The sequence below is a fragment of the Kryptolebias marmoratus genome, linkage group LG18 (assembly GCF_001649575.2).
Source record: "Kryptolebias marmoratus isolate JLee-2015 linkage group LG18, ASM164957v2, whole genome shotgun sequence".
Lineage (NCBI taxonomy): Eukaryota > Metazoa > Chordata > Actinopteri > Cyprinodontiformes > Rivulidae > Kryptolebias > Kryptolebias marmoratus.
The window spans coordinates 11,675,202-11,691,770 of record NC_051447.1 but is presented as its reverse complement, the minus strand read 5'-3'; the positions used below and the strand labels follow the sequence as shown (position 1 = coordinate 11,691,770).

The following is a 16,569-nucleotide window of genomic DNA, read 5'->3' as shown; positions in this document are numbered from 1 at the left end:
TGTTATTTCTGCTTCGTAGGGAGATCCTGGAGAGCCGGGAGCAAAAGTAAGTGTGAAATCTGTCGTCTTCAAATAATGACTTGCTGGTACTTTTGCTTGAATTTTTCTTTTACAAGAATTATGCACAAAAGCCTATTTTTAAAACTACAGAATCAGTTATTTAGTTGCATAACATTTCTTTTCATGTGATTACACTTTCATTAAATTTTGAAAGGGTTTACGGGGGAAGCAGGGCTTGAAAGGAGACAAAGGAGAGCCTGGAAAAGATGTAAGCACATAACTGTTATTAGTGGTGGAGAAAAAAAAAACATTGTGTTGCACAAAAACATTGTATTCAGACGTTGTGTTTTTGTCTCTTTTAAGTTTTTTGGTTTTTTTTCACTGTCAAACACAAACTTTTACACATTTGCAAATTTCTGTAGGGTATTGCGGGTCTGCCTGGTCCCATTGGCATTGATGGGGTACCAGGATTACCAGGTCAGAAAGGACAAAAGGTAAAACTGTTACTTTGTGCAACATTTTACATTTGAATTGTAAAACTTTTTCTGTTTTGACTTGCTACATGTACATCTGCTTGCAGGGGGAAGAAGGGATTGGTATACAAGGTATTCAAGGCCCTCATGGAGAAAAGGGAGAGAAGGTACATCAGTACACTGACAAAACTGGTATCAGAGAACCAGGATCTGAGTTTGGGTTTGTCTTGAAGTTTAAATGTATATGTCAAAGTATTTTGTGTTTTGTGCAGGGAAATGTTGGCATAACAGGAGCAGTTGGCCAAAAGGTATCAGAAACTCATTCTTAACCTGATGAATGTGGCAAGTTTTAATGTGAACGTAAACAAACAAAAAAATTACAGAGTAATAGTTTTTGATAAATTGTCTTTTAAGGGTGACCGTGGAGATCAGGGTATCCAGGGTATTGCTGGACCTCGGGTTTGTACATCATTTTTATGGCCAGTTGAACTGATAGCAATGACTTCCTGCATGTTTTCCCCTTCAGTGCACATGGATTAGTTTTGGTTCCCGAAAATGAAATAAAACCTTACATCTTTTTTTTTTCTTTTTATTGAGCATGTGTAAGATTCAGTCGTGTGTAAAAAAACATCATTGCAAAGTGAGTCACTTTTACTTGCAGGGTAAAAAGGGACTCAAAGGAGAGCAAGGGGACAAGGTGACTTCATCCCTAACACTCATATTCTTCCATCATAAAGCTGAAAACATGCTGAACTGACATGGCGTCTGTATGCACACAACTGTCACTGGTAAATTATTATTATTTTTCTTATTTTTATTAGGGAGATCAGGGAGCAATGGGTCATGCTGGGCCACAGGGACCTCAGGTGAGTGAAGATTACAACCTATAAAAAAACTTGTAGTTGATAATAAAAGAATGCACAGATTTAACCTAAGAGACTAGCCATCTATTTTCTTTACCTGCCTTTCCTTTCCAAGTCACGTGTCTATCTCCAGTGGTCATTGTGTGAGAGGCAGTGTACACCCTGGACAGGTTGCAAGTCCATCACTGGGCCACCTAGAGACATAAGAGACAACCATTCACGCTCTTACTCACACCTACAGACAATTTAGAGTTAGCAGTTAACCTAACATACATGTTTTTGGTCTGTGGAAGGAAACTGGAGAACCCAGAGAAAACCCACGCATTCACAGGAAGAACATGCAAACTCCACATAAAAAGGGCCCAGGTGGGAGGCAAACCTGCAGCTTTCTTGCTGTGAGGCAACAGCGAACCACCCGAGATGAGACTGAACATTTGAAATTTAAGCAGTTAGAAATTATATAAATACATGACAGCAAATTAAAATCACCAACTTGTTAAAAACAAGAGGCAAATGCAATTTCTCTGTCAGATGCTGGCTTTGAAATCTCAAAAAAAGCATGTGATTCGATCCGCAACTAGGCAAACATTAGGACTGATAAAGAACCGAATAAGAAAGTAATTTTGTTCTGAGGATCAGTTTATCATAGATAGTGAGTGATTGCGTACAATTATGAGCTGAGGTGTCAAACATCAGTGAGTATCTCTTGCAAAAGGTCCATTTTGCCTGCTTGAGTGCTTTTTAATTTGAGACATCTGAGTCCTCTGGAAAATATTGGCACAAGAATTGTTGTCTTGGGGACCATCTCCCTGTTTTTTATTTTTTTATGTTTTTAAGTCTCCCTTTTGTCATACAAAAAAAGCAGCTTTGAAGATGAAAATATTAAAAATAAAAATACAATAAATTCAAGTTGTTATTGCTTGTTCACAAAGTATGAAAGAACAGCTTTTGGAAGGGAGCATTGGAGTGAAGAATAACAGAAATGGAGTGTGAAAGTTGAAAAAGAAAAGTAAATTTACATATTTGCCTTGAATTTAAAGGGACTGACGGGACCGATGGGACTGAAAGGAGATGAAGGTCCAAGAGGAGTCCCTGGAGATCCTGCCAAGGGTGTAAGAAAATGGCTATACACTTTTAAACTCGATAAATAAAGTCATTCATAACTCAGCTCTCCATCTTTCTTTTTCCACTGACAGATAATTGGTCCAACTGGAAAAAAGGGCACAAGGGTAAGTTAACTTTTTAGTTTTTACTTTTTGCCAGATGAAGCAAACACATTCCTCAATAGCAGATCTTCATTTGTGGTAAAATTAGATGACAACATAAGCATAAATTTTTCATATAAATTGAAATGAATATGAAGGGTAAAGATTTCTCATTTCTGGCTTTATAACAATTTGAGTGAGTAAAACAGCTCACTTTATTAAATTTTGTCACAGCCTCACTTGTGTTTGAGTTTGTTGCATTTATTTATTTATTTGTCTTAACGGGTTGAAGATACGTCAGTCAGCTTAGGGGAAGTGATGCTCTTGATGTTTCATTCCATGAAAACATTGTTAATTAATTGTTCAGGGTATTCCTGCACACTCAGACTCAATCCTCTGGGTCTGCTCATCAAACACAATTAAGACTTCTCTCATTAACTTTTGCAGTTGGCTTCTGAATGCTTTGTTGATGGGGACCTCTTTAATCTCAGTCCACAGGGTATCAGTTAGAGCGGAGAGAAGTTTGGCCCATCAGCCAGACTCATGTTGAGTGGTGTGTGTGTGTGTGTGTGTGTGTTTTTGTACTTTCTGTCTGTCAGGGAGACGTCGGTCCAGTTGGTCCCACAGGCCTTCAGGGAATGAAAGGAGACAGAGGAGACAAGGGAGAAAAGGTTTATAGAGAAAAATTATGTCTGTCAGTTTTGTATTTTCTCCAGTTCACCTAAATAAAGATAGAGCAAATACATTTTCATTTTTTATTACATTTTATTTTTGCTATGTGCAGGGAAGTCCTGGTTTTGGGATTCCAGGGCAGCCGGGACCAAAAGGGGAAAATGGTGAGAGGGTGAGTCATGTACTGCTTTAACTCAGTTTTTATGTTGCAGTTTAAGATCACGAAATAACAGTTAAATATTTTACACTTGTTATAATTTACAGGGAAATGTTGGTTTATCAGGAAAACCAGGGCCAAAAGTAAGTCAAATTTAGATTCTTAAGACAATTATTATGCTATTGACTGCAGTACTGTCTAAAAGTTTGTAAATCTTTTACAGTTGTGGATATTTTTGCACATATCTAACCTAAAACTTTATTTATCATATCAATTAAATCATAGTTACTCAATTATTTATTGATGAAAAAGATCTTGGATTACAGAACTATGACTGAAAATCTTTGCTGCACAATTTCACCTGATAAAAAACAATTCACATGTTCCACAAACATGTCATATTGGACAAGTTCCTTCAGTAAATGTATTTTTTTCCATATATGTTCTCTATAGGTTTAGGTTTAGGTGTATTAAATTTGCCTTGTGAAAACTGTTAGTAGGAAGGAGCCTACAATGACTCATCACTTGATGTTTTAGCCCTTCCTCTGCAGGGTTTTGTTAGCATTTTTCAGGTGGAGGCTTTACACTCAGACCACTTTAATCAACCTCATTCCCAGTCACAGCAGGCAGCTGTTTACAGCAAAAATGCTCTAAAACTGTCTGCATGCCATTTACCCAGCATCCCTTAGCAGGCAGACAAAGTTAGTCACAAGCCAGTGTATACTGTCAAGAGTTTAGAAGCTTCACAAGAAAACATTTTCCTCTTGTGTTGGTGAAAATCAGATCAAGATAGAAACAATGATTTTCTTCTCGTCTTCCTAATGAGGCAAAATGAGAAAACATTTAAAGCTTCATCCATCATAATATAATTGTATTCAAGTTTTAAATCAAATCTCTTTTTTTAGGGAAAAGATGGTGCGAAAGGTGAGACAGGAAGTACTGGCGTACCTGGCAACCCCGGAGATCCAGGATTAAGAGGTAAAGATGTAAGTAAATCCTGAGTGGTTGTTAATGGCAATAAAAAAAAACATTTTATATCATGCAGTACAGTTCCGATGTGTTTTTATTTATTAAGAGATTGTTTTAAAAAAAGCCATCAGATTTAAGATTTAGTAATGACTTAGTTTTGTGTGATGAATCCTGGGACAAAAACTCACAAATTAGGATGTTTAAAGTGTTAATTAAATTATATGCAGAAGATTATAAATTAACACAAAGTTTAAAAAAACAAGCTCTGAAATTTGTCAGCTTTGCTTGTTCTCTTTTTCAAAAAGTATGTTTGTAGAGACGACTAATTATCTATACTGTAAAGATTATTGTAATTATTGTTAATTGTCTGTACAGGGAGTACCTGGAGCTAAAGGAGAACAGGGAATAAAGGTAATCTTTTTTTTCAGTAATGCTGAACATGAAATATTGCTGTGAATTGATTATTTCATGTTGTCTTTTGCAGGGTGAACCAGGGCCAGCTGGAGAACCTGGTGAAAGAGGAATAAAGGTATTTTGTCAGCAGCCTTATGACTCAAATAAAACAACGTATATCATATGTTACTGCATATGATAAAAGAGATAACTTGGGGTGGGGGAAAGTATGCATAATGAAGGGGTTTAAAAATGCAATAAACAGTCTTAATCAATGCAAACAACAAACTAAGAGTAGCTTGTTTAAAGGACACAGTGAAGGCAGTAAAGAGTGTTTATAATGTAGTTGGAACAAAACTGAAAATGCTTTGTAAGGATGAGGCATTTAGCTGACAACAGTAAGATGTTTGCCCAGATTTTTTTCATAAAACCCAGTTTATCCTGGTGTTTTTAGTCTTTTGTTATGGGTTGTGGTTTTTATTTTTAATTCCTTATCAGTTTGTGAACTACTAGTTCTGAATAAGTTGCATTACAAATGCTCACAGTGGTTTTTAATTGTACATTAATACAAAATTACTTGCTCTTTCGTATCCTATTCTTATTGTTGGATCAGGGTCCTCTGGGGTTACCAGGACGGCCGGGGGACCCTGGAGAAAAAGGTGACTCTGGGAAGTCTGGTCAGCCTGTAAGTTTTATGACTCAGTGGGTAAAACATTCACCCAGACAGAAAACAGTCTCTGTGTTGCTGCTTCATGGGATTCATTGAGAATCTTTGGTGTTCATCCTCATTATATTTGCTTATTTTTTAACTTTTTATCTTTTGTCTGAAGGGTACTGATGGAATCAAAGGTGATAAAGGAGAGCCGGTATGTTTGTTAACTCTACCTCCCTCTCAGAGGTGGTGGTGTTCATTGTTTTTCCCTCTGACTGCTTTCTGATCATTCTTCTGTGTCAGTCACCCTTCCACATCTTCACAACCCCCACTATCCTCCTGTGACATCATGATTTCTGTTTTGATATGTTACTAATTAACTTGGCTTTTTGTGTGGGTCACCCCTGAGTGAACCTGCTAATTTCCCTTTGTGTTGAAAACAGAATCTTAGATTTTAACTGTGCTTTGTTTGTTTTCTTTTGATCACACTGGCATTGTCACAAAGGGAAAACCAGGACCTCCGGGAACACAAGTAAACAAATCTAATTTATTGTTTTACACAGCTTTCTTATCAGAGTAACCATGTCTGCACAGTGTTTGACAGCATTTATTGGAACCACACACAAGAAAAATAAAACTCTTCTTCAAAAGTTTGATGTGTTACTCTGTTTTTCATCAGATTGTTTCAGACAACAATATACTGGCCAGAGTGATTAAGGTAATTCAAAGAATAACTTGCAGCAATACTTGACTTGTTCAGTTCTTACATTTTGTTTGTCCTTTCCTCTCCTGCAGGGTGAACCAGGAGTCCCTGGTCAGCCTGGTTTGAGAGGGGAAACAGGTGAACCTGGGCCAAGAGTGAGTCATCTGTGACTTCATTTGCATTTATCAAACAAGGTCAAATTGATCCTTGACAGAATGTTCATAACAGTGAAAAGTATCAAAGTGTCATGCAGTAATGATATAAAACCAACTAAACAAAGAATACTAATCATCCCCAGCCTTCAAGCTTTGTATTATATTTTATCTTTACCTTTTGTTTCATCCAGTGGATAAATATTTGTTCTGTTCTTTTAAATGACAATACCTCTTTTCCAGCTTAATTATAAAACTTTAAAAAGTTCAAGAAAAGATATTTGTCTTAAGGCACATATTTAAATCAGTTTTCTTTTTAAACGTTCCTTGTTTACTAAATTAGTCTTCTTTTCATATCATTGTAATTATCTTTGACTTTGTCATGCCATTTTTACCTGCGTTTAAAAAAGTTATGTTGATCAGACATAATAATAATTTTAATTTGTCTGTGTATTTATTTATATATATAATATATATATATATTATTTATATATATATATATATATATATATATATATATAGGCAATAATATTAAGGTTTTATTGGACATCTTTAATTTGTTTTTTCCAGGGTCCTGAAGGGAAACCTGGGTTACCAGGACCATCACAGGTATTATCACAGAAACGTCTGTTTCTCTTGTCTTCTCTTTTTAATCAGCAAGTCCTATCAGTGATTTAAGTGTGTTCAGATCTGAAGCCTTTTGTTTTGCAGAGTGGTTTAGGAAGAGATGGTGAAGCAGGAAAACCAGGAATGAAGGTTGTTAATGAAACAGTCAGTTGTTTTGTGCGAACTTGTTATCATTGATCTGAGTGTTACCGATTCAGTAACAAGATGTTTTGTAATTATTGTAGGGTGACAAGGGGCAAAAAGGAGAGGCTGGTTTGGTGAGTTCATTTCGGTTAAATTAAATTTATCTATATTGTGCCAAGTCACAGCAAAAGCTATTTCAGGGCACTATACAAAAATATTCACATACATTATAAAAGCCAATTAGTAAAAGTTATCTCTCTAAGGAAGCCAGCAGATTGCATTGAATCTTCACTTTGTTGCAGTCTCCCATCCTGAGCAGCACATTTGCAACAGTGGAAAGGAAAAACTTCCTTTTAACAGGAAGAAACCCCCATCAGAACCCTCAGGCTCAGGACGAGCGGCCATCTGCTTTGACCTGCTGGGGTTAGAGGGCAGGAAAGAGACACAGACAAGCCCAGAATGACTGGTCCAGGTGTAGTTTCATTTGGAATAAAGACAAAGAGAAACACATTTTAATAACAGAAATAATTACAAATACAAACATGGAGAGTAGAGCAAGTAAAGACAGCAGCGAGGAGTGAGGAAATGTGGTCAATTTGTCCTCCAGCAGTCTAAGCCTATAGCAGCATAACTGAGAGATAACTCAAGAAACCCAAGCCAAACCTAATTATTGGATTTATCAAAAAAGGAAAGTTTTAAGCCTAGTCTTAAGATAAAATAACAAGGTATCTGTAGGTCAAAAATATTTTAAATCAGTACCCATAAAAAAGGCTTTAGTATGTAATAATGTATTTTTAATGTAATGAATCTATACAAAAAAGCTATACATGTATTAGGTATTTCCCCTAAATATTACAATATTGCAATTTGATACTGTAGAATATTTTAGTGTCTTTGTGGGCTGTCTATATTATGTCTATAATATTGGTTCCTTGTAGGAGTTTGGTCTGCTCCATCAATATTGCTGGCAACACTGACTCTGCTGCAAGCTATAGGAACTAAGATGTTAACCCATTTTTAATGGAAAATTTCTGTCTAATGTGATTAATGTACTTGAATTTTTAAATTGAGTAAGTATCCATCCATTTATGCCTTTTTATTCAGATCCAGATTGTGATAATGTGATTTATTATATCATTAGAAATTTTTCTTATAAGATGCTGCAAAGAAGAGGAAAAAATGATCTAATGATACATAATTGTAGGTAATAATAATCCTACTGGTTTAACATAATACTTTAATAGTTTGGCTAGTATGATCATGAATTGGGAATTAAACTTAATTTAATCTAACACCATTATATTTAGTTTTAGATTGGTTTAAACTGTCCGAAATCTATCTTGGTGAACCCAGCAGTTGTGTTCAAGAAATCCCTAATACATTATGTGTTTTTAACATGAAAACTTTCAGACCAGACCAGGTTTTCCCTCATTTTACTGTTCAAACTCACCTTAACATGGTTCATATTTTTTCTCATCAGTCTGCACAATTTTCTCTACAACAAGAAAGTACAAATAAAAAGCTGATCATGCAGCTACACACAGGCCTGCATGACATTTATCAAATAAAACATTTTGGCCAAACCTGGATTTTAAGACAAAATTAGGAACAATTAGTTTTGGTCATACAAGAAAAAAGTGGCTACTTTAAATTAATGTCAGTACAATTCACTAAACCTGAATAAATCCCACTGTGTTGTTTGAGTCTGTGATCATCTGCAGCTGGATGTATGTTGCATAGTGAGGTGTATATCAATATCTCACTTTAAATATTTACTGTTATAGATTGGACTCTTTATTCACATTACATATCCTTAGTTTTATTACCTTTTTTATAAACATGGATGTTTTTTTCTGATTGTGTTATCAATGAAGAAAAGTTCCAACTTTTGGAAAGCATTTGAAAAGTTCTAATTTCTTTGTTTAAGGAAATCATGTCCTCATATTTTTTCTTCGTCTTTTCCGTTTGACTGCATTTGATAAATCTAATATATTTGTAAAAGTTAAAAACCTTTTAATGTTTCTGTGTTTGAACAGAGAGGAGAAAAAGGAGATCAAGGCGGGGTTGGGATTCCTGGAATGCCTGGTTTACCAGGAACACCGGTGAGTATCTTACTGAATGCATCTGGTTGAAGCTTTATTATGCACTATTTATACACAGTACTTTATGAATCATAGGAAAATGTTGCAGAGAGCCCAAACACACACACACACACACGCAAAAAACAACTAAAAGAAACTAAAACCATTAGATAATGAAACAGAGCACTGCAGATGTATGAGATCTACATATATTACATACATTGAAGACCTGAAACACAGCAAGACATTAGAAAACCCATCATAGCACATATTCATAGCAAAATAACAAAACAAGAATGCAAAACACAATAAAAAAAAAAAACAACTGAAGGCTAAAATGACCTTCAAAACAAAACACAGAATCACTGAACAACAACAAAAAATAAAAAATTAACAAAACAAAATCACTTAGTTGATTAGAGTCCAGATTCAAGCCAGTAAAAATAATATGCTGTTTCATCAGTACGAACATTTTTTTCTCAATATAATAATCAGTCAGAAATACATTGACACAGATTGTTGTTTCTTTCTACAGGGGAGATCTGGTGTTGATGGGAAAAGAGGCCAGGCTGGAAAGGATGTGAGCAACACAAACTAAAGTTGTGTTTGGAGATTTTTCAGTTTCGTTTTTTCTTCAAACTGAAATGTGTTTGTTTCACAGGGAGAAAAGGGACCCAAAGGAGACGATGGAAAAAAGGTCTTTAAAATGTTTTGGAACTAAATAAAATCAACTTTAAAGCTATGTTTTTGGAAATATGATTTGACTTTGCTTTTTATTTAAGGGGGACAAGGGGGGTCCAGGTGCAAATGTAAGTGTGTAATAAATGTTAAAAAAACAAAACAGGCTTCATTTTTAGCCTTATGCAATAATGTTGCAATAAAGTGTTTTTAACAGGGTAAAGATGGAAACAAGGGCGAGCCAGGACTTCCAGGTTTGCCGGGTAAACAAGTGCTCGTCACTCCAGAGGTAAAAAACAAACAAACAAACAAAAGCAAGCACATAATTAAGTTTTACCTGCAGCTTTTTTTTAAGTAGAGATCTACCAAAACCTTTATAGGCAACTTGCCTCAGTAAAATCTTTATTATTCAAAAAAACAATCGTTTTATTTAACATCTCCAATTGATTCTATTCACTTTCACTTTTCTGGATGACAGATTATGACCAATATCATTTAGGCTGATTTCAAGGGCTTTGTGCTTTTTCAGGAAAAACACCAAACAGGTCTATGCACATCTAAATGTCTGTTTATTGTTAGTATTTTATTATTTTTGTTTGTGTGTGTATATATCTATTTTCAGGGTGCCACCGTTGATGAAATCCGACAAGCATTTCCAATCCCAATGGGTCCTCCAGGGGCTACTGTGAGTTTACTATTTACTCAACATATTTCTGCATACAGCATGTATAGCTCATGAATAATTGCTTGTTATTTCTGCCTTATGATGTAATTCCAATGGTACCTACATGGAATTTCAGTTATCAGAGATAGCTTTTGTGTTTTTAGCTTTTTTTTGTTTGTTTGTTTGTTTCATGGCTGTGTTGAAGATCAACTTTATGGCAAGCATGATGTAAATGTGTGTTCAAATGTGTTGCTCTTCTGTTTTTGTTTTGTTTTTTTGTATATAGGGTTCACCAGGAATGAAGGTAAGATGGTAATTCTGTTTATATAGAAGTTTGGCTCTTTGAAAAGCAAAGCAGAAATGATCCTAATGCTTCATTTTTCTTTCTTGCAGGGGGATAAAGGAGAAACGGGCCTGAAAGGGGAGAAGGTGATAAGCGCTGTATCTTAAAAACATGGAAATTGAAATTGTGCTTTTTTCACTACATTTACATCTGTGTTTCTGCAGGGCAACGCTGGAGCTCCTGGAAAGTCTCTTGAGATGAAGGTTGAATCATGATATTGTAATCCGTTTTCTGAGATGTGTATTTTCATTTTACTTAAAGAAATCTCTGAACGACATACCGTGCTTCTATTTTAGGACATTGAAGTGATGTTTGAAGACTACGGTATAAGGGTGAGCTCTCTGTATTACCATGTATACATTAAGATGATAGAATTTGCTGCGGTATTGTAGTAGGAGAATAATCTGAATTTAACCATGTAAATAAAACATTTTATTTTGTCCCAGCTGCCTTTGCTGAAGGCTTTGATTGACAGGCTGCTGCAGGATGGAATAGAGGATCTGCTTCTTGTTCTCAGCAACTCGAAGAAAATAAATGAGAACACAGAAACCTCCAACGTCATCTTTGAGGACGCGGTATGCAGTCTCTGGGGATGAATTCTAATTTTTCTGTCTTGATGCTCATTCCTGCAGAGGAAATACTACATTATCCTACTTTTATAAGACTCAGGGGCCTCAAAGTGACAGGGGTTCCCTTGTTCACATTTTGTGAACAAGGGAACAAGGGATGGTTAACAATGTCTCCCAGAGGTCAGTCTGATAAGCACTTACATAAGTAGCAAATACTTATTTCAGACACATAAGTACAAAAAACCCAGAGACTACGAGGACATGCAAACCATCAAAATATTGTGCAAAATGAAAAGAAATGCTGGAAAACTAACCGCTCAGGGACACAAATGGTTCACAGCATGTTCAGTGATGAAGAATTGACTCCTGAAAGAATACAACTATCAAGTAACACTTCCCATCTGCACATTTTAGAATCCTGTTTTCTCTTTCAGTCTGAGTTCATACCAGTTGGGGACATTTTACTTGTTGATGCCCACTGTCTAAGAATATGTTGTTACAATCACAAGACACTTGTATCTATTAAATCAATCATTTTGTTTGAGTGTCAAACTAAAGATCACCTATAATCGGAGGGAAAGTTGGAAAATAAAGCTGTTGTTTTGTTTTTATAAACAGGGTTCCTTGACACTTGACCTCACCAGCGAGCCGCAGTCAGAGTTGGACATTCAGAAGCCCGACTTAGATGAGCGGCTTCCCGAACCTTTGTCAACTGTAAGCAATTTCAGTAATAATTTTTAGATATTATCTGTAAAATAGCAAGAATACTTCTAACTCTAGGTGTAACTTATTAAATCAGCTAATAAAATAACTCTGCTTTTCTTCAGGAATTGCTCAAGTCCTTATTTGGAGCTAATTTTGATTTTTTATGAACATAAAGTTGTTGAATATCTTAAATCAAGAAATAAAATAAATCTTGCTCTTTTCATTGGATTATTTTAAAGGTAAATCAGTCGTGGATCAGAGTGAATTTCTGTTAATTTATTTGACTTTTAGTAAACCACGAAAGGTAAACTCTGAAGTTTTCAAATCTCATTCAATTTTAAAAATATCTTTTGTAAATATAATGCACACGCACAGGAGATGTGTTGATTTAATAAATGACAGTTGAAGGTCATTTACCTCTGTGTGTGTGTGTGTGTGTGTCTTTATATCAAATCTATAAAACCTATTTTCCCATGTTTCACTTTTTTTGCCAACAATTTAGTTTTTACCTTTAGATTTGTGTTTAATCCAAATTGAAAAGCATTTTTACCTTTTTTTGTCTTTTTTGTTTTTTTCTTAAGGATCTTTTTAATGAAACTGCAGAGGGTCCGACCTCATGGACCATCACCACACTGGATGATGAGCAGAAACTCAACCAGATTGAGACCAAGTTAAAGGAATCCAGAGGGATAGACATCGAAGACTGGAATAAGAACGAGTCTTCACTCAAAGTGAATCTGACTTTAGTCAACTCTACCTTCAACTATACCACAATAAAGGAGGTGTGGATATTATAAAATATATGTTTAAATACTTTAATTGTTATTTAGCTGGCTCAAAATTACCATTTTCAGGTAATGCATCTCACTGTCATGGCTGGTGTACTGATTTGTTTTTACCCTCCTCCATTACCCCATTTGGCTCCTAACTACTAAAATTAAATTTGATAAACTCCCCTTTAAAAATTTTTTTCCTTAAATTACATGATAATTATTCTACTGTAGCATTTTTCCCATTTGAATAAAATCAAATCTAAATCTAAAGTTTAAAAACCCAACACAAACTTCTCAGTGTCAGTCATAGTTAATGTTAACTATCAACTTTGTTTTTAACATTAAAGACTGCTAAAAATGTGTACATTTGTGTTCAGAGGGTTTCAGGATTACCTGAAACTGTGGTGGAGACTGTTCTCCTCAGTCAGGAAGACTCACTGAAGAAGATCTCTGCACCAAAGAAGAAGAACAGAGAGCGTGGGAAAGTAAAGCTGCCAAGACTCTCATTACCGACAGAGTTTAAATATACATAAATCTTATAATGCTGCTCAGTCGGTTAATAATAAATGTACATAATTAAGGACCACATCAGGGTTTCATGTTTTAGCCGAACTTTCCCTGCACAGAAATGAACGATGATCACTAAAGTATGAAAGTTAACTTTCAAAGATATGCCGAGATTTAAAGTTTGACATTGAATTTCGACATTTTGAGGCCTTATGCAACAAAGTTAAATTGTTGCAGATGGTAGCAGGCTGTTTCTGTATTCAGACATTCAGGAGTTGGTGCACTAATGAGATTTAAGCCTAAAGATAAACGGTGGGAGAAAAAATTTAAATTCAAGTGAAACTAACTCAGACTTGACTATTTTTTTCTGGATGCTGTTGGATTTTAAGAACAACACGACTTCACTGGGTTCTTGTAAAACAACTCAAAGCTCAAAAGTGTTTACAGTGATGGATGACTTATCTCAAATGAGCTACAGAAATATTTGCAGGTGGATTTTCATCTCTATTATTTTTTATTAACGAAATGAATAAACGTGTTTGGAAAGAATTTATGAGAGTAATAAAAAACGTGCCAAGGTTTAAATCAGTGGGAAAGATTACATTCAGATGAAATGTGGAGCCTCTGATGTGGTCCTGAGGTAATAAAATAAATACTTATAAACTATGTAAATAAACTGAAATCTTCTGATGTCCTTTACATGGATTTTTAAATTTGTGATAGTCATTAACTACCTACTGCAACTTATCCATCATAGTTTAAAACTTAATAAGTACCTGTTGAAGCATGAGAAACTTTATTCTTTTTTTTTTTTTAAACTCTGACTGTTGACTTCTTAACCAGGGCAAAGGAAATAAAGGACGTCATAAGAGGCAAAGACAGCGCCTGGTAAATGTCTTGAATGGGCTCAGACTAAACCCTGGAAACTAAACTTTACTTTGATCCCCACTGAATGAAAAAAACTAACACTCCTAACTCTGTAAAACACACAAGCTAACACGATCTAACCTAATGCGTGCAGAAATAACCGGTTTGGTAAAGCCAAATAATAATAACATAATTAGACATGAACTTAATGCAAAAGTAACACGCTGAATTACCCAGTTATTGTACAGATGATGAGGCTTATGTAACCAGACGCATGCATATGTCTAAATTTCCATGTGCTTTTTAATATAACAATTTAATCAGTGTGTTGCTCTGTTATTGCTCAGCTTTATTCTTTTCAGTCACACAAATGAAACAGATGGTGCTCTGTTTTACATTACTCCTTTAATAATTTTTTTCCATTTATTTTTAGACAAGTGAAGAGAAAAAACAAGAAAAAGAAGAAGAAGAAGAGTTTTATGATGGTGAAGAATACTCTTATGAATACGAGGTAGGCAGCACTAAATTAGTAATTCAGGCACTGCTGGAAACTCTCTCTTAAATGTGGTGTTGATGACGTAAATTTCTTTTTTTCTTTTTTGGTCTGCATGCTTGTCAATTCTTGAAACTCGGATATATCCGTGCCCACATGAATACTAAAAAGCGTTGATTAATGACACACCCACTACCTGAATTTAATTAAGAATAAATTAGTTGTCATGACAGCTCCCTACATCTGCTCAGCATATTATCTATGTGTGCAAGTTGTAATGAGAGTTTTTTCTCTCTCTCTTTAAACAGGAAGAACTTCCCCCAGATGAACTCTTCTTTTCTCATGAGAGGACAGAGAACACAGAGGTAAAGTTGCTTCAAACAGAATGTTTTCATCTGTGACAGGTGGACTGGGTATAAATGTTATAATTCATTTTTAATGAAAAATATGCTTTTGTTGCATGCAGCTTGAAGTCCAAACAGATGAATTCCCCAATCCTGTAGATAAAAAACGAATCATATGTAATTAAGTTGCACGGGTGATAAACAAAAACTCCTTTACTTATCTGAGAGCTAAACTTGGTTATATATGGATCTGTGGTGCCTAAAATGGTATTGAGTATTTATGTGTCGTTAATCTGAACAGGAGGGACAGTTATCAACACACAATCCTGACCAGTTTGAAACCTCCAGCTATTTTCTGTCTTCAGACAAAGGAACAGATGCACAGGTAACTACACACAATGCACTTTATTTTACCTTCTGCTGTACATGAATAAGAAACAAAACAAAACAAAACAAAAAAAATAAAGTTCTCTAATCCATTTAGAGTGGTTGATTTGGATTAATACAATCTAAAAATGTACCCTTAGAGTGATTCAGAAAAGTCTATTTCCTGTCATTTACTATTTCTTTTTAGCCCATATAGTTTAACAAGTTTTATACACTGTTTTATCAAATTCATCTTAAAAAAAAAATCACGTATAGCAACTTTTTATCAGCCTTTTACTGCTCTTGTCACTAAATTCTTGGTACAATTTCAATAACTTTGTAAGTCTCTCCCTGATTCTGACTCAGTTGGGACAGAAGGTTGGGACATTGTTTAAAATGTAAATAAAAACTGAATGCAATTATTAATAAACTTTATAAACTCATATTTCATTTACAAAGTAACACAGTGAAAATATTAAATGTTGAAACTAAGAAATATTAATTTTTTTGGAAGCTACACATCTCAAAAAGGTTTGACAGTAATGTTTCCCTCTGTGAAGCATCCTCTCTTCTTTTAACAACAGTCTTTAAATGTCTAGAAACTGAAGAGAGCAGCTGCTGGAGGTTTTGGAGGGAATGTTGTCCCATTCCTGTCTGATGTATAATTCTAGCTGTTTAACAGTCCTGGGTGTTCTTTGCTTGATGGGAGCAGATGTTGTTCTAAAACTTGTGTATACTTTTTCTGCATTGATGCATTGACTTGTGTGCCAAAACTGCATCTAAAAATAGTGAAACAATTTCAGACTGGTGAACCTCTACCCATCTTTACTAAAATTACTAAAATGCTATTTTTATATTCAGTCCTCTTACTGACCTGTTGCCAATTAATCTAATTAGGTGCAAATAGCTCCTCTAGCCATTTTTATTTGTACCACTTTATTTTACATCCTTTAGTTTCCCATGTCAAAACTTTGTTGAAATTTGTTGCTGCCATCAAATTTAAAATGATCCAAAAACTGGTGTAACTTCATAGTTAAAACATTTGATATGTTTGCTATTTTCCATTGTTCCATTTGCAAATCATTGCGTTCTGTATTTATTTACATTATATGCAACTTTCTGACCTTTATGGAATTGGGGATGCGATTTTGAGTCCAAATATGACTCAAAAAGTTTTCTAAATAGAATAT

The 16,569-nt window shown here is 35.0% G+C and overlaps 1 protein-coding gene across 3 annotated transcripts in view; it reads left to right on the top strand.

Moving 5' to 3' along the window:
- col7a1l (collagen type VII alpha 1-like) overlaps nucleotides 1-16,569 on the top strand; it is a 65,213-nt gene that overhangs the window by 28,032 nt on the left and 20,612 nt on the right. For 2 of the 3 annotated variants that reach the window (XM_037981281.1, XM_017414885.3), the window contains 42 exons: nucleotides 20-46; nucleotides 215-268; nucleotides 423-494; nucleotides 581-640; nucleotides 746-781; nucleotides 888-932; nucleotides 1,135-1,170; nucleotides 1,295-1,339; nucleotides 2,377-2,448; nucleotides 2,533-2,565; nucleotides 3,141-3,212; nucleotides 3,326-3,385; nucleotides 3,478-3,513; nucleotides 4,276-4,356; nucleotides 4,715-4,750; nucleotides 4,824-4,868; nucleotides 5,346-5,417; nucleotides 5,563-5,598; nucleotides 5,890-5,916; nucleotides 6,064-6,102; nucleotides 6,180-6,242; nucleotides 6,810-6,848; nucleotides 6,951-6,995; nucleotides 7,091-7,123; nucleotides 9,026-9,091; nucleotides 9,606-9,650; nucleotides 9,732-9,767; nucleotides 9,853-9,879; nucleotides 9,966-10,037; nucleotides 10,371-10,433; nucleotides 10,699-10,716; nucleotides 10,806-10,841; nucleotides 10,920-10,958; nucleotides 11,052-11,087; nucleotides 11,202-11,330; nucleotides 11,943-12,038; nucleotides 12,611-12,811; nucleotides 13,180-13,287; nucleotides 14,153-14,197; nucleotides 14,610-14,687; nucleotides 14,978-15,034; nucleotides 15,315-15,398. In XM_037981281.1, the coding sequence (XP_037837209.1) occupies nucleotides 20-46; nucleotides 215-268; nucleotides 423-494; nucleotides 581-640; nucleotides 746-781; nucleotides 888-932; nucleotides 1,135-1,170; nucleotides 1,295-1,339; nucleotides 2,377-2,448; nucleotides 2,533-2,565; nucleotides 3,141-3,212; nucleotides 3,326-3,385; nucleotides 3,478-3,513; nucleotides 4,276-4,356; nucleotides 4,715-4,750; nucleotides 4,824-4,868; nucleotides 5,346-5,417; nucleotides 5,563-5,598; nucleotides 5,890-5,916; nucleotides 6,064-6,102; nucleotides 6,180-6,242; nucleotides 6,810-6,848; nucleotides 6,951-6,995; nucleotides 7,091-7,123; nucleotides 9,026-9,091; nucleotides 9,606-9,650; nucleotides 9,732-9,767; nucleotides 9,853-9,879; nucleotides 9,966-10,037; nucleotides 10,371-10,433; nucleotides 10,699-10,716; nucleotides 10,806-10,841; nucleotides 10,920-10,958; nucleotides 11,052-11,087; nucleotides 11,202-11,330; nucleotides 11,943-12,038; nucleotides 12,611-12,811; nucleotides 13,180-13,287; nucleotides 14,153-14,197; nucleotides 14,610-14,687; nucleotides 14,978-15,034; nucleotides 15,315-15,398 (2,400 nt within the window). The remainder of the gene's footprint in view (nucleotides 1-19; nucleotides 47-214; nucleotides 269-422; nucleotides 495-580; nucleotides 641-745; nucleotides 782-887; nucleotides 933-1,134; nucleotides 1,171-1,294; nucleotides 1,340-2,376; nucleotides 2,449-2,532; nucleotides 2,566-3,140; nucleotides 3,213-3,325; nucleotides 3,386-3,477; nucleotides 3,514-4,275; nucleotides 4,357-4,714; nucleotides 4,751-4,823; nucleotides 4,869-5,345; nucleotides 5,418-5,562; nucleotides 5,599-5,889; nucleotides 5,917-6,063; nucleotides 6,103-6,179; nucleotides 6,243-6,809; nucleotides 6,849-6,950; nucleotides 6,996-7,090; nucleotides 7,124-9,025; nucleotides 9,092-9,605; nucleotides 9,651-9,731; nucleotides 9,768-9,852; nucleotides 9,880-9,965; nucleotides 10,038-10,370; nucleotides 10,434-10,698; nucleotides 10,717-10,805; nucleotides 10,842-10,919; nucleotides 10,959-11,051; nucleotides 11,088-11,201; nucleotides 11,331-11,942; nucleotides 12,039-12,610; nucleotides 12,812-13,179; nucleotides 13,288-14,152; nucleotides 14,198-14,609; nucleotides 14,688-14,977; nucleotides 15,035-15,314; nucleotides 15,399-16,569) is intronic. The other variant, XM_017414886.3, reaches the window with a different exon arrangement.